Source organism: Pongo pygmaeus, chromosome 8 (genome assembly GCF_028885625.2).
Source record: "Pongo pygmaeus isolate AG05252 chromosome 8, NHGRI_mPonPyg2-v2.0_pri, whole genome shotgun sequence".
Lineage (NCBI taxonomy): Eukaryota > Metazoa > Chordata > Mammalia > Primates > Hominidae > Pongo > Pongo pygmaeus.
The window spans coordinates 26,316,463-26,340,652 of NC_072381.2; the positions used below are offsets into that span (position 1 = coordinate 26,316,463).

The following is a 24,190-nucleotide window of genomic DNA, read 5'->3' on the forward strand; positions in this document are numbered from 1 at the left end:
AGCTTTTTTCATGTGATTGTTGGCTGTATGTATGTCTTCTTTTGAGAAGTGTCTGTTTATATCCTTTGCCCACTTTTTAATAGGGTTGTTTTTTTTTTCCTAAGGCCTATAGTTTCCTCAAGAAAAATACAGCACAATGTCAGATGCTGTATGAATTTTTCCACCTGAAAGCCATGAAAGCCCATGCTGGTTCCTTCATTGCAAGTTATGCATATTACAAATGCTAATTCCTTACCAGAGTTTCCTTAGAAAGATGATCTACATCTAATATATCAGCATATGTATTGTTACACTTCTGAAATACACCCTACATCCATTTACTTCTTTCCATCTCTACCATTTACTATTATATCCAAGCCACTGTTATCTCTCACCTAGACCATTGCAGTAGCCTCCTGAGTTTTCCATCTTTCCCCAATCCACTCAGTTTCAGAGGATAACTAGACTCATCCATTTAAAACACAAAAATAATGTTGCTTCCCACTCTGAGATCTCTGGTAGCTTTCTCTGGCAATTAGCACATAAATCAAAGCTTTTTTTTTTTTGTGTGTGTGGCCCAGTGTCACTCTGTCACCCAGGTTGGAGTGCAGTGGCACGATCTCGGCTCACTGAAGCCTCCGCCTCCTGGGTTCAAGTGATTCTCCTGCCCCAGCCTCCCGAGTAGCTGGGATTACAGGTGCACACCACCACGCCCCGCTAATTTTTGTATTTTTAGTACATACGGAGTTTCACTATGTTGGCCAGGCTGGTCTCAAGCTCCTGACCTCAAGTGATCCGCCCGCCTCAGCCTCCCAAAGTGCTGGGATTACAGGTGTGAGCCACGGTGCCCAGCTCCAAGTTCTTTCTGTTGGCCCAGGGAGCCTGGGTGGTCTTGCCTAGGCTCACCTCTCTGAGTTCTTACTGCACCTTTCCTCCTCATCCTCACCCTCTTCCAGCCCTCGTGTATCTTCCTTCTTTCCTCTAGGAAGGTTTTTGCCTTTGCTGTCGTCTGCCTAGAATAAATAGTTCATGTCTGGTGCCTTCCTGTCATTCAGGCCGCAACTTCCTGATGGCCCCCTCCAAGGGCAGCCTTCCCTCACCTCCTAACTGAAAAAGCCTGCCCATCCTTTCCCAGGAACTCTCCTCTGTATTAAGTTAGCACCTCTTGGCTCTATTTTCTTCGTAGCCCTTGTAATTTTTTTTTCTGAACATATCATTGTTATTTATTTGCTTATTTTCCTACTGTCTGCCTCCCCACGGCCTGAACACCCCAAGGAAACCACGATCTTTAGCCTATCTGCTACTGAATTACCTGTGACTAGAACAGTGCCTGGCATAAAATATGTTTTTATTAGATCAATGAATAGATATCCCACATATATATTCATTCAACAAATAAATTTGTTGTTTATATATTTATTACATATATATATATATTATGTATGAGTAAATGCATGCCTTGAAGATGTTTTTTCATATCCACCTTTTATCTGGACTTGGAATATGGGAGTGAATGGAATAATCACCTTTGTTAAGTGTAGGAGCTGGGCTGGAATAGATGCAGCAACTTGCAAAAATAGTAAAGAATGTTGCCTCTTTCCTGTACTTCACTGCACCATGAACATAGTTGAAGAGCTAGAATTACCATAGACTCCTTGATAAATGCCTCCAGTGTCTCCAGAAAGATTGATATATGTGTGTGTTATGTGTTTCTGAATGTAATTTGATGTACCTTAATTAGGAATGTATGTTAAAGAAGTAATAACTACTATAAACTCTACGCTGTCATCTAAAATTCTTATGTGGCCTGGCACAGTGGTTTACACCAATAATCCCAGCACTTTCAGAGGCCAAGGTGGGCAGATCGCTTGAGCCCAGGAGTTCGAGACCAGCCTGGGCAACATGGCGAGACCCTGTCTCTATAAAATACCAAAAAAAAAAAATTTAGCTGGGCATGGTGGCATGCAACTGTACATCTACACAGGAGGCGTAGGTGGGTGGATCACTTGAACCCAGGAGGCAGAGGCAGCAGTGAGCTGAGATAGTGCCACTGCACTCCAGCCTGGGCAACAGTGAGTCTTTGTCTCAAAAAAGAAAAAAAAACTTATGCTCACATTTAAACGACACATATTCTTTGATTTTGGTCCTGGGATCTTTTGATTTTTCTTTCTTAGCTCTCCTTTATTCATACATATAGCCTCACTTTTAAGATGGCCTCAAGGAAAATCCATATGGTAACAACCACACTAAGTTCTGAAATTAAATTCTGCATGGATAGATTTATCTATGGCCTAATGAATGAGGCATTTCTACTTCATCTGAGAACAGCTTCTCATTTTTATTTTTTTATTCATATTTGCATTTATAAAATATTTTTAAGCACTTACTGGGTAACAGGCACTATGCTAACCTCTGAGGTTAAAATAATGAATGAGGCTGAGCCTACTTGGATCTCAGTGTGGCGTCATCATAGTCTGTGGATAGATATAATAGGGCCTGAGGGTTCTCTTCCAGTCTGTCCCCAGCCATAGTCACTGGTTGGCTGTACTCAAGGGAAGAATGATGCCAATGTTTCTGTGGTGTGTTTCAGCAACTTGGTAGTATATACAGCATACTCGCTGCAATCTTGAATGTTGGCAACATTGAACTTTCTTCTGTGGCAACTGAACACCAGATTGACAAGAGCCACATTTCTAATCATACAGCCCTGGAGAACTGTAAGTTTTATTATCTTGTATTCAAAACTGAAATCTTTCAAAGTCTTATGACATACCATAAGTATCACATAAGGATCATTTCAAGCAATTGTGCTAACCTAGAATCCTTAAAAGAATACTCAGATTTAATGTGTGTAAAATTAAAATTTAAAAGTCCACTACTTAAAACATCTTCATGCTTACAAATTAACTGATTACTGTAGAACACGTTTCTAAAGACTAGGCTTTTACGACTATTTTGGGAGCTATTTACATTTCGATATAAAAGCACAGATAATATAGTTAAAATTCAGTAAACTGATCTGAAAAAGAATTATGTTATTGTTTTATAGATTTAGCATCTATACCATTTTATAAGTAATAAAGACCTGTATGTTTTCATACTAGATGGATTTTACACCCATTCATCCTGGGTTGATTAATTTTGCGATCATTTCTACACAAGAGAAGCATGTCATAGTATTTGCTTCAAATCAAGTTTTTCTTAATAGTAGAGTTTGATAAATTATTTCCAGTAGTTTAAGGTTTTCCATTAATATCTTCAACAGCACAGCTTTTTTCTATTTATTATTGCCTAGTATGCCCTGTTATTTTATTTTTAATATTGGCACATGCTTTCATAATTGCATATTTGCTGTTTCATTAATAATAACAAATGGAGAATCACTCCTGGTCCAAAAGCTCACACCTCTAATCCCAGTACTTTGGGAGGCCGAAGCTGGTGGATCACCTGAGGTCAGGAGTTTGAGACCAGTTTGGCCAACATGGTGAAATCCTGTCTCTACTAAAAATACAAAAATTAGCCAAGCATGGTGGCACACGCCTGTAGTCTCAGCTACTCGAGGAGGCTGAGGCAGGATAATCGCTTGAACCCAGGAGGCAGAGGTTGCAGTGAGCCGAGATCGTGCCACTGCACTCCAGCGTGGACGACGGAGCAAGACGCTGTCTCAAAACACACACATACACACACACACACACACAAAATGGAGAATCATGATACAAATTTTTATTTATATACTTTTTCCTGATGTATGCTTAGGAACAGAGTGAGATGGGGTAGTTTTAGGGGGCTAAGTGCCAGATTATCCTGGTCTGGACCTGTCCCCAGCATCCCTATAAATGCTATCCCACTGTGTCTCTGGAGCCAGTGTGATAATACAGTAGCACAAGTGTATGGAATTGGCATGTAGTGATCGGCATGTGCCTGGAAACCTCGAGGAAACATGTTCTAATTTTCCATATATAAAAATTTTTAATTGGCATGTATTAACTTATCAGAAGTAGAAGGAATAACCCTACAACTCCGTTGATAAGATATAAATCTCACATCTGATCATATTCAGAAGAGCTAGCAGCAGCCAATGGAGTGAGTTGCAATAGAGATAGGTTGTAGATAAGAGTATACCTAGAAACAACCATACTAAAAAATGATTTTGATGATTGAGAACCTATTTCTGCATAACAGAAGACAGTCATATCGGTTACAAAATGTTGATATTAATATGAATATCATTAAAATTAACATACTTTCTGGAATAACCACTCATGGAAAGTAGAAACTTTATTAATTTACATTAAAATGATTTCTAATTGAAAGTTATAAGGAATTATGTCCAAACCAAGGCTGCATTTCCATATGGTTTTACAAGAGCCTTGTTTCAATTAAGCACCAGTTCTGACCATTTTGTCCCATAAATATCTCTCAAATCTGACCACTTCTCTTTATCATCATTGTCACCATTCTCATCAAAAACAACATCACCTCTCACCTGAACTAAGTGACCTCCCAGTTGTTCATTTCACATCAAGAATTGATTTTTTCCAGGTCATTCTCCACAATTCTTTCAGAAACCACATAACCCATGTATCAGTGGGCTCTCTCAGTCTCCCCCTTTCCCTCTCCATCACCTTCCTCTCCCCCTCCTTCTCCTTCTGCTCCTCCTACTCCTCCTTTTCTCTTCCTGCTTAAATTTCTTATTGGCTTCCCATTCTTGCTGGATAAAGATAATCAAGACTAGTGCTTTGTTTTGGAAATTATTGTACTTAGCAATATATCCCCAGGTAAAATGCCTAGCATGTAGTAGACAATAAATGTATGTCAAATAAATAAACAATGTAGGAACAGAAATAGACATACAGATCAGTGGGAGACACTGTTCAGAAACAGATCCAAAGTATATTACCAAAAACAGCATTACAAATCACTAGGGAATCAGTATTGTAGGGAACTGGCTAACCATTTTGGGGAGGAGGAATTTGAATCATTCTCATATACTGTATGTCAGAATGAATTCCAAACATACATAAATTTAAATACAAAAAAGTCATAAGAGAGACTGGAATTGATTTATATAATATTGAGGGGAGAAAGGCCTTGAAGTTTATGTGTAGAAAATCAAAAGCACAAATTATTTTCTTTAAAAAATGGATATTTGACTACATAAAAATTAAAACTTTTATACTAAAAAAAGAAAACATAAATAAAATTGTAGTACAAATGAAACTGAGGGAAAATATTTGCAACATATATATCAAAGCATTTCTTTAAGCTATGAAGAGGCTCATATAAATTGATCAGGAAAAAATGAACATATCAATGAAAATATTGCAATTTTCAAACTAAGAAACACAAGTTACCAATAAAAATATGAAAGAAAAAAGTATTCAGCTTCACTAGGACTCAATTACAAATAAATAGAAAACATTTTCTCCAATCAAATTGGCTATTTTAGAAAAATGATAGTCCCTGATGTCCATGAAATTGAATTGAAATTATTGGTGTTTTATTTGGCTGAGGAGTGTAATTGGTTCAGAGTTTTTGAAGAGCAGTTAAATAGTATATATCGAAAAACTTTCAGCCAGGCCTGGTGGCTCACACCTGTAATCCCAGCACTTTGGGAGGCCAAGACGGGCAGATCACGAGGTCAGTAGATCAAAACCATCCTGACTAACACAGTGAAACCCCGTCTCTACTGAAAATATAAAAAAATAGCCAGGCGTGGTGGCAGGCACCTGTAGTCCCAGCTACTTGGGAGGCTGAGGCAAGAGAATGGCATGAACCCAGGAGGCGGAGCTTGCCTCCCGTGGAGCCGAGATCGTGCCACTGCACTCCAGCCTGGGCGACAGAGCAAGACTCCATCTAAAACAAACAAACAAACAAAAAAAACTTTCTTGATCCCAGGAGTTCGAGGCCAGCCTGGGCAACATGGTGAAACAGTATCTCTACCAAATAATAATAATTAGCCAGGCAGGTTGTCACATGCCTGTGGTCCCAGCTGCATGGGAGGCTGAGGTAGGAGGATCTCTTGAGCCCAGGAGGTTGAGGCTGCAGTGAGCTATAATTGTGCTGTAGCACACCAGCTTGGATGACAGAGCGAGAATTTGTCTCAAAAAAAAAAAAAAAAACAACTTTTACATATTTACATATTTTGAAAAATTGCTGAATTTAGGCAACCTATGCTAAGAAAATAGTACAAAATACGAACACAGACTTATGCTTAAAATATTTATCCTGGCATTTTTTAAAAATTATTGATATATTATCATATTTGTCAGAATATTATGCAGCAAATTAAAGCATATTTACAGACAATATTGAACAAAATGAGAAATGCATAAGATGTTATATGAGATAAAATGTTTGTGCAGACTAATGGTAGTAAATATGCCTAGAAGGAAAGAAATGCAGAATGTTAACTTAGAAGGTAAAATTTCTGCAATGAGCCTATAGTACTTCCACAATATGAAAAAATATTGGGTTTAACAATCTTAGCCACATAACCAAGAAACATTTTGTCACAAGTGCTGAAAGTAAATTTAAAATGTTCAAAATATTTTAAAAGGAGAACAACAGATTTGAAAAATTAGCCAATCTGTCATGTAATAGTTTTGGTTAAAGATGTTTATTATATTCAAAAATGAGTTTTGTTCACTGAGTTAAAGTGTTATTAATTTTAAATTCCCCACGAAATGTAATCAACATTAAATGCCAAATAAATGTTTGTTCAAGCATCCAGTTTTAACAAAATTTAATAATTGAAGTATGAAACTAAAAAGTAGGATGATATGTACATGAATGTCAAGTATAAGTACATGAATGTCACGATAAGTTTATGCTGTTTTGGCTGTGTATTGCAGAAGGTACTTGAAATACATTTATTGAGGTATACCCCTGAAGACTAAGTAACCTTCCAGTTAATTTCTACATTTTGAAAATGTGTATATAATAATGGTATCCAAATTATGCCAAATCTATTCATTATGTTTTAAAATTATTTAGCATAATTTAGTGAAACTATGTTTGACATCACATAAACAACCACTTGCTTGTGCAGCTATATTACTCTGCCAGCCAGTGTGATTTGGGTTGTGTTATAATATGCAGTAGCCTAAGTTTAACCAGCTGAGAAAAGTTGAGAAAAATGATCAAGAAGAGACATAGGACTCATGTTGAATAGTATCGTATTTTTACATTACATAATCTCCACACATTTAATTCATGTCATTTGAAGAAGGCAGATTAAGATATTTTCATTTTTGGGGAGTGACCACATTGCCATAATTTCTTCTAACAATGCATCTGTTTGTTTTTCAGGTGCTTCTTTGCTTTGCATTCAGGCAGATGAGCTACAAGAAGCTCTCACCTCCCACTGTGTGGTCACTAGAGGAGAAACAATTATACGACCCAATACTGTAGAAAAAGCTACCGATGTCAGGGATGCCATGGCTAAAACTTTATATGGACGTCTCTTTAGTTGGATAGTCAATTGCATTAACAGTTTGTTGAAGCATGACTCATCACCAAGGTAAAAATTTTTACAGAAACATTTTTTCCCAAATGTCGGGTGATGTAAGTCTATTTCTTAATTGATTGTTTTGTATAGATCTCTTTCAAGATGTTTCTATAATTGATATAATTAAATTATTAAAATGATAATTTAGTAGATAAGCTTCACTTCCTAATAGTTCCACCTCATAATGCCACTTAACTATAAAATTTTTAAGTTGCTGCAACATAAAACCTGTAGCAACATGAATAACACAATAGAAAGTGAATTCTTAAAATGTGATATCTTACTATGAACTAATAGGTTTTTTTAATTAGAAGTTGTACAATGAAGCATATACCATTTTATGCTTGTATAAAATGTCAGCTCAGTAGTCCTTTGTTTTTATTTTGAAGGTTTAAATTAAACTTTGAAGGTAAAGGAAAACTTTATTTTCATATTTTAATTCTCACTGTAACGCCATTACAACCTCACTGTAACTCCAATGAAATTTGGTTCTGAAATGCACTAGATAAATGTAGGTAATAGTAAATGGCAGAGCCATGATGTAAGCATTGTTATCTGACTGTAAGTCTAGATCCTGCCTTCTTAAAGATAATTACAGCCACCACTGACTTAGTGCTCTCTATAGGCAGGGCTTATACACGGACACAAGTCCTTACATCTAAAGCTTTGTTCTGTGATAAATGATATAATCTTTAGAATTTTGCATGTGGAAAAGCAAGATGGATGCCTACCATAAGATCACCTCATTCACACTTGCTTACTAAACATAAAAGACCATTTATACACATTTCAAGTATGCAATTCATTATTATTTTTTTCACTAAAATACATACCGCACCATTATACTATGTGTAGTCAAACTGTCTAAGAGCTTATCCATTATTTCTCCATGTTCTTAACTTTGTGTCTCTCAAAATTGCTTCTGTACTTCCTGGGTACTATCTATACCATTTTCCCATTATAATGTAATGGTCAAAATGGTTGTATGTTCTGGTACGGTCATCTATATTGTGTCAAGTATTCATATGAAAATGGAAAATATTCAGGGATTTTTATTATCTGTATATTCCAGAAAATGTAGGCAAGATGGCAAGATATTTAGAGATTTGGCCTCATTTTGTTAATTATCATCTGCATGTTTGGCACTAAATGATACCTACCCAGAAGGGGGATCTACTATATCCACTGTAGCCTATGTACTAAATGTACATATACTAAATATACTAAATGGCAACTTTCCTTTCCGTTCACTAATGAAAACCATCCAAATCTTAGATTTTAAAATTTTTTACAGAAAGTCTAAAAACTAAAGGGAGACCAATTGAAATAATTTAGTTCAACTTTGTTAAGTTTACACTAAGATTTTAAACAGCATATGTTGTATGCTGGGCTTTGCCACTAACTCGTTATGGGACACTGGGCAACTTACTGCATTTGTCTGGGTCTTTCCCTCCTCAACTGTTAAACAGGGGCATTGAATGACAAGTCAGTGGTCTTAGTTGTTGGGGTGTATCTTGGAGCCTTTTAAGAACGTCTTGAAAACTGCCTATTTCCTTCACTTAAAAATAAAAAATAGATATATTTCTATATGCCCATGAAAATATTGCATGCTTATGATTCCAGTCCTCTGGAAAGCCATTAATAGATCTTACTTTAAGAATCTCTGAACTAGATTATTTGTAAGGTCCCTCCTGCTTCTAACACTTTTTTTAGCAACGAGTTAAATATTTATCTCTGTGGGATCCTGTGGGGCAAAGAGATTATAAAAGAATAATAATCTTGACTAAACCAGCAGAAGTTTTAACTAGACATCTTGCCTCATACAATAATACAGAATTATTATTCAAAATAAGAACTTTCAGAAATACTGAAATAGCTTTCCTTTTGTTCATCCCAGCACATATTTAAAGTATTCTACAGCCTGGATTTTGAATTCCGTTGCTTCCTCCAAATGTAGAGCGGATCCTTCAGCTCACAGTGTGCAGTTGCTGACTGTCATTTCCAAATCATTTCCTTACATAATACTAAGTGTAACCCTGGAACATCTAAATGATGAACACAAAGAGAAGCTTTTGTACTTTCTTTTTATAATTCACATCAAAATAACTCTACAATGTATATATTTCTTTGGGGAGGAGTAAACCTTTTGACCAATAGTAAAAAAAAAAAAGTATTTGAAATACTTAATTGTAAAATAAAATTTAATTGTATTTTAAAGTATTTAAATGTAAAAATAAATCCCTATGTATATTTGTGTCTTTCTCCAGATTTCCATTTGTTCTATATTTAAAAATTATAAGCAAATGATCCAAAAACAAATAACAATTCTTTAAAATAATTAAGATCTTTTTAGTAAGATTTTCAAAATTGTTCTCCTAAAATGAAAGACTATATACTTTTTAACAGAATTTTTGCTTTCCTGGGAGAGTTTTTATTGAATATATTTTTGCTGTGTTCTAATTGCTACCCAAGTTGTTCTTGTAATTCCTGACTCACTCAAGCCTGTGACTTTGTTCTTAGGAGAAGAAAAAGTTTCTTTTGTTTCAGTATATAAGAGTATCGGAGTGGTTTCTATAGTTCAAAGAAAATATTGTTCCATTTTCATATAAAAATCAATATCCGCCATTATCTTTATGTGCTACAGAGAGAAACTATTTCAGTTAAGAAAGTTTCACTCTAAGTGTATGTTCTTATAGTAGTTTCTTAGCTCAGTCACAAATGGTTAACTCTAAGATTCCCTGTTTTACATTACCTCTTCAGGAAATAACTCAAAATAATGCCTCTTCAATTCTTCTAGTGGGGATGGTGATGAGCTGAGCATTGGCATTCTTGATATATTTGGCTTTGAAAATTTCAAAAAAAATTCCTTCGAGCAGCTGTGCATTAACATTGCAAATGAACAAATTCAGTATTATTATAATCAACATGTGTTTGCATGGGAACAGGTAAGTCTGAGTACTTACTATAAATATGCATGCATGCATGTATTATAGGCAGACTTGTACAAACGAAGCAGGACCTTAACCATAGATTTAAAGCCTTAAACATTTTAGAAAGACAAAGAAAAGATTTTTATTATCTCCACGTCCATAGTAAAAACAAACAAAAACAAAAAAACTGGTGTGAATTTAGTATGACTTGATATGTGATGTTAAATGTCCTCCATTGAAAATCGGTACACTCTTCTCCAAAACTTAGAATTCTGAGCCTTTGTGAACAAAGAAATTTCCTTTGAAAATTTAAGTAGACAGATGTGTCCAACAGTTTTTCTTTCTGTAGACTACATAGCTGAAATTCCTTTTGAAATTTCAATATCCATCTAAAAGCCATTAAATTTCAGAATTCCAGTAGCTAGGCAACAGAACATAAGATAATGGGTTTGATGCAAATGCCATAAAATGATCATTTTGTCAGGGTACAATGTGTAATTTATGAATCAGCTTTAAAAAATATTCCTCCTTAGAGAAAAATCAGACTTAAATCACATTTGATGTACTGTAATACTAAGAATATTTAAATTATTTTATTAAATCTAAAGGAGTCATATTTAATATCATCCAGTATGTCTTTTGTCTTCTTCAAATAATATTATATTGTTTTGCATTTAAATTAGAGGTACATGAACTTCATTTTATTCAAAATATTTAGGCTTCTTAACAGTTTATTTTGGAATTATATCTTGAAAACAGTGGTCACAAAACATTTCGATTTTGACATTTCTTAAGCCAAAAGAAGACATAAATTTAAGACCTTATCTAGTTGTTCAGCTCTCTTTCATCTATCCCAGAATGTTCCATCAAATATTCATTCCCTCTCCCTCTCTTCCTCTTCTTGTCTCCTCTGCTCTTCTCCGTCGGTGCCCTCCCATAGCCTAGATATGTGAAGAAATATCTTTAAAATCTTAAAAGCAAACAGAATAAAAAACAAAGCGCTTTTCCACTCTGCTTATCTCTGTAGCACGGTCCTCTCTTTTCCCCTCACAGCCAAGCTCCTTGAAAGCATGTTCAGCACTCACTGCATTGCCTTTCTTCTTTCCCCATCTGATACATTGAGGCTTATCTGGCTGTGACCTCCCCAACTTCCCTGGAATGGCCCTTCCTCATCTCATCAGTCATTAGTTCATTTTTGTCTTTCTCACTAGGCATCTCCTTTAAATCATATATCATGTCTTAATTCTTTTTGTCTTTTTAGAGGCTGACATGTAGCAAGTGTTCAATAAGTAACGTTGCCTTGCTTTAATGCTTCACAATACTCACAGCATCCATTTGAACCAGAGACCAAAACAAGTAAAAAATTTTTGGTTTGAACTTTTTGATATGATCTATCAGAATTGCTAACTTTATGGGACCAGGTGCATCCCCATGCATTGCTCATCTGATGAATTACTGACTTGCATTGGTAGATCTCTGTTGTTCTTTTGGTGGTTGGGTAGACTCTGGTTTTAGCCTTAACCAAGGTACAGATATTTCAATAATTATTGCTCTTCACTTTTTATAAAATGTTAGTTTACAAATTGCTTTTTTTTTGAAACAGAGTCTCACTCTGTCACCCAGGCTGTAGTGCAGTGGGGCGGCGTTGGCTGACTGCAGCCTGCACCTCCCAGGCTCAAGCAATCCTCCTGCCTCAGCCTCCCAAGTAGCTGGGACCACAGGCATGCACCACCACACCTAGCAAATTTTTGCATTTTTTCATGGAGACGGGGTTTCACCATTTTGGCCAGGGTGGTCTTGAAATCCTGGGCTCAGGCTCAAGCAATCTGCTTGTCTCGGCCTTGCAAAATTTTGGGATTACAGGCGTGAGCCACCAATCCTGGCCTACAAGTTGCTTTGATTGCTAGCCTTGAATTTCATTCATGATCCCAATGCTCTTAATTTTTTTGTCTAAGGGCTTGTTACAAAAATTATTCTATAAAGCCCTTTAAGATACCCTTGAGAGGATTTTGAAATAAAACAACTCAAAATTTCCCCCAACAAAATAAAACATTCAACTAGAATCCAGGATTATACAAAGCACTTTGAGGAATTAAAACAATTTCCAGTCCTTTCAGGTGCCTTCCTAGAGCAACTACCTAGGAATTTCTGCTTCATAATCTTCTGAACAAGACATTGGCAGTTGAGTATGATCAGATTGATGCATGTGTTATCCAGAAGATACAGAATTAGTCAATGACTCTCTTGATTTTAACATGTGAGTGTACTTGTTTTTTCTTTCTAACTCCCAGGTGAATGCTGAAAATGTAACTGAGAAAAGCTAACTAACTGTATGTATTAGCTATCATAGACAAATAGCACACTTAAACTAATTTCTGTAAATGAGAAACTGCTATTAAATCTTGAATTAAAGTCTTGGTCTACATTTTTTGGTCGAATATAATTACAGATTTGACCTAACTGAGAGCTCCTTAGTTTAATAGAGCCATTATTGCCTATTATTTCAGAAAAGAAATAGTGTTCTCACTTTCATGAGACTTACAAATGATCCGGCCAGATCTCGGCACAAGCCTTGGGCAGCACCTTTACAGATGAAACACTTCTGTTCCTGCTTAAACCAATAAACATTATTTTTATTGACAGTTGTACAACACTGGAACATAAATAACAGTCTGCTGAAAGTATTTTCCTATTTAGTCCAATTTCAGTGTATTTGTAAAGACAGTGGGACACTCCAGCAAAGCTGTTTACAGTGGTATTTTGAATATCATAACATCATTTTCCCATTGCCTTCCATTAAAAAAAGATCAATAAACTACAGTAAAACATTTTTCTTGAAAGAATTTATGATGGTGACCCAATCTATAGCATGCAGAGTAGATAGTTTTATGTTTCTTGGAATTGTTTCCAACTGTTTGCATTACCTTTGAAACATTTTCCTAAATCCAGAAATCTCTATTATCCACTCACTGGCAGCTATACCTCCTTTCTCTTATAACCTGCTTTCCCATGGACAGTTACTATATGCCTCAAAATCTCTTAATAACAACCTGGAGCATCCAATTTGTATCCCTTTATTTTCCTTATTATCTAGATATTTAGAATGTTAAGAGAGCTTGTGTATAGAAGCATTATTTTTCTATGTGTAAAATATGTAGCTCCTAAAATTTTCCTGGAGTTTGATATTTTATAGTATTTGAAGCTTTTACAGTTTCCTGGCACTGGGAGAATAATTTTATGTACATTTATTTTAATAAAATCTAAAGATACTATTTGTATCTCAAAAAAATAGTTTGAAAATTAGATGGTAATCTGTGTCCCCACCCTGCAAATAGAAGATGATCAGCCAAGAAGTATAGTTGTAATTATTTTAAAATTTAAGACTCAAACTCTTCTAAATGAGTTGCAGCCAAAAAGTACATATTTACTCTCAATTGTATCAATTCCACAAATATAGTATTCATATTTCAGCCTTCGCTATTATATTTGTACACCATTATTGTGTCATACACTGTCAACTTCCATTTTCTGAGAGGCTTTTAGTTTGCGGCTCAAATGGCAGTTATCCCATTTCCAAGAAGGGAAGCGTTTTTTTCACAATAGCCCTTATGCTGAATTTCCACGATAAATATGTAGCCAAGGTTTTGGTTTTGTTTGTTTGTTTTGTGGTTTTCTTCCATTGGAAAGGGAGCTTAACAGTAATCAAACTGTGATATAACGACTGAAGTTCTCTGGAATCACCTATCTCATATTAGAATCCCACATGAGAAATATACATACCTTGTCAAAAGTGTTCTCATGCTGCTGCTGTAGTGGTGGTTTTTGTCCTTTGTCTTCATTTTGCACTGTGGTATCATCATTGTGGTATAGAACATACAAAATAAATGATCCGTGCTCCCTAGAAATTTACACTTCAAATCAAGGGGAGCACACACCAAGGACTGGTCAATCCTGGGCGTGACTTTGAATTGGAACAAATGCCATTGTTCTTAAGGGCCAGTGAGCACCTGGAACATGTGTATGATGCTACAGAGTATTGATCTAGAATCCTGAAGATTCACTCCGCTTATTTATATGTGCCTATTTGTATTTTGGATAAGCTTTCTTCATCCATTAGAGCAGCACATCTGACTATTAACTGAACTAAAGTTTTTTTTTTTTTTTAATGAGCTATTACTATTTATTTCTGTAGAAGGATGAGCTTTTACAGGCATCATTTAGACATGCACCCACGGGTTTAGAACTGAATGTCAGAAGTCATTTTAGAAGCAGGAAACTATTACTATTTACAGCACATAATGGAAACAATAACTGCAGTTATGGCTCTAGCTTCTGTTGCAGAAAGTAATGTGTATGACTCTCATCTCCAGCTGTTCACATTCTAAAGTTTACAGTGTTTGATATTTTAAATGTGGGCTCCAACACATAATTTGTGGCAATTACAAAGAATAAAATTCACTTAATGTAAAATACCTACATTTTCAAAACTTTTTACATTATAAAGTAAAAACCAGTCATCTGATTTTTAAAAATGTGTGGACAATTAAAAATAACCCCCTTATCAGTGTCTTCACATTGTTTTGCTCAAAAGTGTGAATTATTATTTTAAGTTCAACTTTCTTCCCTATTAAGTCATATGTGTGCAAATGTATACATTTGTCCCATTTTAGCTCTCCAGACAATGTAACATTTGTCCCATTTTAGCTCTCCAAGTGATAAGCATTTCCTTTAAGTGTCAAAGCAGGCAAATGCATTTGAGAAGCCCTTAATACAACAAATCTTCCTTTTTAAGTGCTTGACCAAGTGTTAGGTTATTAAATATTCCTTAAATGTTTCACACACTGAAGATGGCAGCTGATGTCCACGTGGTTGGGTGGTTGGAGGTGTTTTGGGGCCCTTGCAGCAGCTCCGGGCTGTGGACCTGTTGCTTTTCTCTCCCTCTGGCTTCGCAGATGGCCTCTCAGGCTCTGTGTTCTTCATCCCTGCTAAGCAGCTGCGTAGCACACTTAGTCTGTTTCTCTTTCATTGGTGAAGCTTGGTCAACATCCTTAATGTGATATGGGGATTTGTGGTACTTATTTTGATAATTTAATGATATTCTTAAATTTAAAAGATGTTTTTTCTTTTCTGAGTTGGAGTCTTGTCCTGCTGCCCAAACTAGAGTGCAGTGGCACAATCAAGACTCACTGTAGCATCCAACTTCTGACTTCAAGTCATCCTCCTACCTCGGCCTCCTGAGTAATTGGGGCCACTGGCGTGTACCACCATACCTGGCTAAATTTTTAGAAGTTTTGATAAAAAGTAATTTTCAGTGAAATACATAGTTAGAAGTCTAGATCCATATGATAGTACTGTCGTTTTCTACATGTGAGGTTAGAGCATACTATTGACAAACCAAAATACAATTTTTTGGTAAAGATTTAAACATGACAGTAATGGAAAAATAGTTTAAGGTGAAAGAGATCCTATATATAGAACACCGTATTTCTGAATTTCTAATCCAAATGCCTCCTTATTCTAAGCTGATACCTATTAATAGAATATAAATTTGTAAAATCCTTTATGTCTCTTAGTTTTGAGAAACAGGTATCATATACAAAAAGTGACTAAATTGGAATTTTCATTTTAGCATGCATTAGTATATATATTTTTTTCTGAATAAGGAAGCTGCTGTAGGGAGAAATATTCTAAAACTCATCTCTTCAAATTTTAATAAAATGTATGTAAAATAAAACATGAATATTTTATTAGGAATTATCCAAAATACTTTCTCATTAGGTTATTTGTCAAATTCTGAATTAATGACTTGTGTCATCTCAAGTTAATGATGGCCAGCATTCTCTGTGACTTGCTATTAACATTAACATAAAAACTAACAGGATCATCAATATCAGCTTCAAATAGAAAATACAGGAAGAAACAGATTTCAAATCATAAATCTTATTTCATAACAAGAGTTCACATTTTTACAGGACATGTATTATCACCATTTTTTAGAATTTAAAAAAGTTATTTCATTAAAGTATTATTAAAAATATGTGTATATAGAAAGAGAGAATGAAAAATCATCATGATGAAGCATTAACAATTGTGGAATAAACACCATGTAAAGGGTACACGGGAGTTCTTTGTACTATTCTTGAAATTTTCTGTAAGTTTTAAATTGTTTCAAAATGAAAAGTGGCAAAAGTTTTTTTTTTCACTGTAATAAACATAAAACATACTCAGGTCATCCTGAGTTCTGGTAGCACCATTACAGAAATCTTAGATTTTCAACCTTTAAAATCTTTCTGTTTGATAAAGGAGGATTTTTGTCAATGGTTAGAATAAGCAACTTCTTCTCAATGGTTTCTCTCTACCCTGGGCAATGTTTTCATGAACAGGCACACTCATTTGAGCAGGGATGAGTAAGAGTTATTTTACTAAAATACAGACTTCAGGGACTATATGTGTCTTTGTAGCTTCTTTCCTCTTGCAAACGTTCTGGCCACAGTTTTAACCACATTTATTCATTGAGTTTCATAACATATCCAAGCAGTTGTGCGTTCTGAAATATTAGAACTAGAAGAAACCTAAATAGATTATCTATATTTCATTGATTAAAATGACTCCCTCTCCTCGACTGTGATTTGCCCAAGGTTATAGGACAGTGAAATGAAACCAGGACCAGAGTAAGGGGCTTCTGGCAGCTATCCATGGTTTTTCTCATGAACAAACAAGTAAGCAAGGACCAGGGATCTAGTAAAGTAATCTCCTGTGCAGAAGAAAAAGGTGCTCTTTCCTTCTTTTCTTCCTTTCTAAATAGATAAGAGCACCTTTTTCTTCTTCATAGGATATTACTTTATTAGAATAATCTATTAGATTACTAATTATTAGGTTATTATTAAATCATAAATATAAATTATTAATTAATTATTAGATTATTTCTATTGGATTAGAAAGAAGGAAAGAAAAGAAGCATAGGTCAGTCTTAACATGAAAAGCCAAGGAGAATCAACATAAGGCAGGATAGAAGGCGGCAGGAAATCCCAGGGAGCACTGAGGCTGGCAGCAGAGGCTGGCAAGGATTGGGACAGCTGGAGACCCCTCACAGGAAGGAACTAGAACTAGAAGGTGGAACAACTGAAAAGGAGAATACAGCCACAAGCAAAGAAATCTCAGACGTGATTTTAGGGTTGGAATGGAAAGGCAGAGAGCATCTTTGCCATGTCCTAAAGAACAGAAACTCGACCAGGCGCAGTGGCTCACACTTGTGTTCCCAGCACTTTGAGAGGCTGAATCACCTGAGGTCAGGAGTTTGAGACCAGCCTGGCCAACATGGCAACACCTCATCTCTACTAAAAATACAAAAATTAGCCAGGCATGGTGGTGGGTGTCTAGAATCCCAGCTACTCGGGAGGCTGAGGCAGGAGAATCGCTTGAACCCGGGGGCCAGAGGTTGCAGTGAGCCAAGATTGGGTCCACTTCACTCCAGCCTGGGTGAAAGAGCAAAACTCTATCTCAAAAAAAAAAAAAAAAAAAAAGGAACAGAAACTCTATCTTTCTGATCTTTAAATTCTACCTTCCCCAGCCCCGCCTACCCCTAACCACACACAGAGTAGGCACTCCTCGAACATTTCTGGAATTTGAGTATATCACATCCTCTGCAGTGATCTGTACAAAGACAGCATCACAAACCCAGGTGAATTGCCAGTACCATCTCATGATATAAATCTCATTCTTCCTTCTGTGACCTGAAATGGGTAGGACCATAAAAAAGTGGACTAAACTTATAAAAATAAGAGATACTGATTTATGACTTGAAAACAAGAAACACAGGAGAATATTGAGGGTCATATATACCAGCTATTAACATTTCCCCATTCTGAAATATCCACAACTGTGGAGCAGTGTCAAATGATGAGCTTGCCTATCAGAGAAGGCTATGACATTGTTCCCCAGGTGTAAGTTCTGTGAAAGAACTAAGTGTTCCCTGTCACTGCATATACCAGCCTTTTATAAAAGAAAGATGTCACGAGCCAAAGTCCTCAAATCACTTCAATTGGTGACTTTGGAAGAATCTTTTTAAAACTTTGGGCTTGGATAAAACTATCAGAAGGTAGTAGAAAGTGTTTTCCTATAGTAAAATGATGAGGTGGTGTGTCAGGGGGAGTGGGGAGAATACTGTTCTAGAACCTGTCTATTCTTTACTTGAGGATGTAGTCAGCCTACTTAGGCAGTGTTCATCTATTGCTATCTGGATTGGTGGTAAGAAAAACACACTAAGTACAGATTGGCCGGGCATGATGGCTCACGCCTGTAATGCCAGCACTTTGGGAGGCCAAGGTCGGTGGGATCACTTGAGGCTGGGAGTTTGAGACCAGCCTGGCCAACATGGTGAAACTCCATCTCTAACAAAAATTAGTGGGGCATGGTGGCAAGCACCTGTACCCACCTACTCAGGAGGCTGAGGCATGAGAATTGCTTGAACCCAGGAGGCAGAGTTTGCAGTGAGCAGAGTTTGTGCCACTGCACTCCAGCCTGGGCCATGGAGCAAGACTCCATCTCAAAAAAAAAAAAACAGACCCACACAGTAAGTACAGGTTGATTGGTCTGGTGTGTACTAATGTAGGTGATGAGACTATATAAAAAATAAACTTATTGTTGATTCTTAAAGATTTAGGTAGTACATGGAAGGGCAATAAATATTCATTTCTGAGTGCTAAAGTTATTTGTGAACTAGAAATATAGGTTATTCTATATTTTAAATTATTCCAGACATGGGTAATTTCAGAACTTCAACTAAGGAAACAAAGATTTGAAATAGTTCACTGCTGTGGGAAGTCAGGGACCCCGAATGGAGGGACCAGCTGGAGCCGCATCAGAGGAACATAAATTGTGAAGATTTCATGGACATTTACTAGTTCCCAAATAATACTTTTATAATTTCTTACGCCTGTCTTACTTTAATCTCTTAATCTTGTTATCTTTGTAAGCTGAGGATGTATGTCACCTCAGGACCACTGTGATAATTGTGTTGACTGTACAAGTTGATTGTAAAACGTGTGTTTGAACAATATGAAATCAGTGCACCTTGAAAAAGAACAGAATAACAGCGATTTTAGGGAACAAGGGAAGACAACCATAAGGTCTGACTGCCTGCAGGGTCGGGCAAAAAGAGCCATATTTTTCTTCTTGCAGAGAGCCTATAAATGGATGTGCAAGTAAGGAAGATATCGCTAAATTCTTTTCCTAGCAAGGATTAATACTCTGGGAAAGGAATTCATTCCTGGGGGGAGGTCTATAAACAGCTGCTCTGGGAATGTCTGTCCTATGTGGTTGAGATAAGGACTGAGATATGCCCTGGTCTCCTGCAGTACCCTCAGGCTTACTAGGGTGGGGAAAAACCCCTCCCTGGTAAATTTGAGGTCAGACTGGTTCTCTGCTCTCAAACCCTGTTTTCTGTTGTTTAAGATGTTTATCAAGACAATACATGCACTGCTGAACATAGACCCTTATCAGTAATTCTGCTTTTACCCCTTTGACTTGTGATCTTTGTTGGACCCTTATCAGGAGTTTCTGATTTTGCCCTTGTCCTGTTTCCTCAGAAGCATGTGATCTTTGTTCTCCTTTTTGCCCTTTGAAGCATGTGATCTTTGTGACCTACTCCCTGTTCTTGCACCCCCTCCCCTTTTGAAATCCTTAATAAAATATGCTGGCTTTAAGGCTCAGGTGGGCATCACAGTCCTACCAATATGTGAGGTCACCCCCAGCGGCCCAGCTGTAAAATTCCTCTTTCTGTACTGTTTATCTTTATTTCTCAGCCAGCCAACACTTATGGAAAGTAGAAAGAACCTACGTTGAAATATTGGAGGCAGGTTCCCCCGATAGTTCACCATTATTCTAGTCCATCTTCCCAATGAATGGTACCTCATTTAGGTTTTCCAACTGTATTTTTTATTATTAGAAATCTGACTTCTAACAATGTTCTAGAATTCTGTTAAAAGTCAAATTCTAAGGAACACTTGAAGACTGTAGCTTGTCATATCTCAAGAACCTTCTGATAAGATTATGTTATAATAATATCATCATGGTGATAGAAGGAAAAATTTCCAAGCTTGGGGCTTACATTTTTCTTCAAAATGACTCATATTATTGAAAGGCGAGAAAAGTCTTACTTCGTATGCCACAGAGAGGCAATGCAAGAGCAATAGAAGCAGTGTGAGCAAGCTGACAAGGAAGGGGTCTAGACCTGCGGGCGAGGGCTTCAGAAACCATAGCTGATGTTGTGACTGCCCTTGTCAAGTCAGTCCACTGAGATCAACACTCAAGAGGATGATTTCCCCAGGAAAGTCACTCAAACGCCAGCTTCATGAATGGATTCCTGTGGAATGTTGTCACACGACCAAGAGGACACACAGAAGAAAATAGGAAAGAGACCAGGGAGCAAACATCAACCTGACACCAAGGATGTTTTCAAGAAAGTCCCAGAGCCTTTCCCTTCATTTAACTCTGTCTGATTGCTAGCTTCACAAATCGTCAGCAACATCACAACAACTGATGCTGTAAGGAAGCCTCTGAGTCCAAAACATGTCATGTTTCTTATTATTTGGTTTCAAAACAATAATACTCCTAATAATAGCTGACAGACATTAAGTATGTAGTATGTGCTAAGCATGTATCTACTTTATTTCCCCCAAAATCTATCCTCTTAAGTAAATACATAATCAAAGAAATGCAAATACAGCAATAGGCTACCATTTCCCCCATCAAAAATAGATTAAAAATATATATATTTTTTGAGATGGAGTTTCATTCTTGTTGCCCAGGCTGGAGTGCAATGAATGGCATGATCTCGGCTCACCACAACCTCCACCTCCCAGGTTCAAGTGATTTTCTTGTCTCAGCCTCCCAAGTAGCTGGGATTACAGGTATGAGCCACCACACTCAGCTGATTTTGTATTTTTAGTAGAGATGGGGTTTCTCCATGTTGGTCAGGCTGTTCTTGAACTCCTGACCTCAGGTGATCTGCCCGCCTCAGCCTCCCAAAGGATTGAAAATATTTTAATGAAAATATTCATTGCTGGTGAGGATGCAGCAAGTTAGAAGTGTTTATTATTAGAGTGCAGTTTCTGCAAGCTTTCAAAAATTAATCTGTGGCCAGGCACGATGGCTCATGCCTTTAATCCCAGCACTTTGGGAGGCCAAGGTTGAGGTGTGGTGGGGGAATCATTTGAGGTCAGGAGTTTCAGACCAGCCTGGCCAACATGGCAAAACCCGACTCTACTGAAAATACAAAAATTAGCCAGGCACGCCTGTAATCCCAGCTATTCCAGAGGCCGAGGCAGGATAATCACTTGAACCCAGGAGGCAGAGGTTGCAGGGAGCTGAGATCATGCTGCTGCACACCAGCCTGGGCAACAGACTGTCTAAAAAAAAAAAAAAATCAATCTACAAACACGTTTCAAGAGCCTGTAAAATGTTCATACCATGTGATCATCTAATCAGTTTTAAGATGAAATAGAAAATACAGAAAAGCTTGATGCACAAACGGTACCCCAGAGCATGGTAGAGTGCACGGAGAGTGACCAGTTAAGGAAGGGAAATTGCTGAATTAGGAAGATGAAGGAAGGTCTCTCTGAGGAGGTGAGACCTGAATGATGAAAGTGAACCTTCATTGTATTACTCATCTGTGCTGAGAAATCTGTGCTTAAATTTGCACCTGATTTACAAGCCATGTGGACGCTTGCAGCCTCTCTCAGCCCATGGTGACCACCCTTCCATGCTGCTGTGCAAGTCTGAGGGCTCAATGTAATCATCTTGAATCTCTCCTTCTCTCCTGGAATGGCCCTTTGGCCCTAAATATTTAAGCTTGTTGTTTAGGCCAAGCTTCTATGGGCTTTCCTGCCACTGTCCTGCTTCATGACTCAGACTCAAAATTCAATGAAAAACAAGGGAGAGGCTGGGCATGGTGGCTCATGCCTGTAATCCCAGAACTTTGGGAGGCTGAGGCAGGTGGATCACCTGAGGTCAGGAGTTCAAGACCAGCCTGGTCAATATGGTGAAACCCCGTCTCTACTAAAAATACAAAAATTAGCTGGGCATGATGGCAGGTGCCTGTAATCCCAGCTACTCGGGAGGCTGAAGCAGGTAGAATTACTTGAACCCGGGAGGTGGAAGTTGCAGTGAGCCAATACCACGCCACGGTACTCCAGCCTGGGTGACAGAGCGAGACGCTGTCTCAAAAAAAAAAAAAAAAAAAAAAGAAAAGAAAAAAAACAAGGCACAACTTTACCCAGGTGTGGGATTTCCTAACATCTAAATCTAATGATTTTCCTGAAGAAAATATATATAAAATGATTATTTATCTATTTTCAAAAGGGAACTCAGACAGTCTGAAGAGAGTAGGAATTACATTAGCTAAACACTTCAGCTTTAATACAGTTAGTAACTCTTCTCACCTTCTGCTTTAAATGTATATTTGTTTGTTTGTTTGTTTGTTTGCTTTTTGTTTTTTGAGATGGAGTCTCGCTCTGTTGCCCAGGCTGGAGTGCAGTGGCGCGATCTCGGCTCACTACAACCTCTGCCTCCCAGGTTCACACCATTCTCCTGCCTCAGCCTCCTGAGTAGCTGGGGCTCCAGGCGCCCACCACCACGCCCAGCTAATTTCATGTATTTTTAGTAGAGACGGGGTTTCACTCTGTTAGCTAGGATGGTCTCGATCTCCTGACCTCGTGATCCGCCCGCCTCAGCCTCTCAAAGTGCTGGGATTATAAGCATGTGCCACTGTGCTGGTACCTAAATATATTTTTAATGTACAGGGCAGAGCAGAGGACTTTCTGAAGAAATAGGAGCTTTGTTTCTCCATATGCTTGAAAACAACTAAGCATTTTGGGATCATAACTGCTATATAATACATAATTATTTTAGGCATTATAATTTTGCTGTAAGTATTTTGTAAATTCTGAGTAATAGCGTTTTTTTTCTTCCTTGGATTGCCTGAAGTCTCTAATACTAAGAAGTGTCTTGAAGGGGAGCCCATTGTTTTCCACGCCACTCATCTCTGCTCTGTGTGACCCGCCGCAAAAACAGTCAGTGGATTTTGACACAGGCAAATAGAAATGACAAATGCATTAGTTTAGACCTTAACCTCATGTACTTTCTATATAAAACAGACAAAAGTTGTTTTGAACTTTGCAGTTGCCGTTTAAACTGTAATATGCTGTGAGCATGATGTGTTTAACAGTAAAATAATTCTAGGTCTACTCACTTCTCCCAAGGTTACCTTCAAATACAAAAGCTGTGAAACTTCAAGTCATCGTTTTCATTTTCTTATACTGGATAAGCTAAATGCCTTTGAGGTTCTCCACTTTTAGACCATCTATTCTTCTCATTTTTATGCATTAGATTTCATTTTATTTAAAAATATACATTATTTTTCCTGGTGACAACTTTGAAATGAAATTTCAGTTTCATAAGGCCCCACCATAGTGATTAAAAGCTCTGGCTTATCAAAATGTCCTACTTGCCACTGGCTACATTGCAGATGTTCCCAGAAATTTTTCTTTCTCTTTGCTATTGTAGTACATTATACATCATAACTATCCATCGTATGTTACCTTGCGTTATTTCAAATTATATTTGAACTCTGTGGAGGGCCAGGAGCTTGTTTTAAACTTCTCTGTCATCCACTATAGTGCCTTCAGTATTCAATTAATTAAATAATATATTAAAATAACAATGAAAATGGTCTGTAATTTAAACATGGGAATGTCACAGAGTGTTCCACTCG

General features: G+C 37.1%; 1 protein-coding gene across 2 annotated transcripts in view; it reads left to right on the plus strand.

Moving 5' to 3' along the window:
* The window catches only part of MYO3A (myosin IIIA), a 271,671-nt gene that overhangs the window by 174,174 nt on the left and 73,307 nt on the right, over positions 1–24,190 (plus strand). For both annotated transcript variants that reach the window (XM_054436017.1, XM_054436018.1), the window contains exons 18-20: positions 2,570–2,696; positions 7,291–7,501; positions 10,287–10,434. In XM_054436017.1, coding sequence (XP_054291992.1) covers positions 2,570–2,696; positions 7,291–7,501; positions 10,287–10,434 — 486 coding nt within the window. The remainder of the gene's footprint in view (positions 1–2,569; positions 2,697–7,290; positions 7,502–10,286; positions 10,435–24,190) is intronic.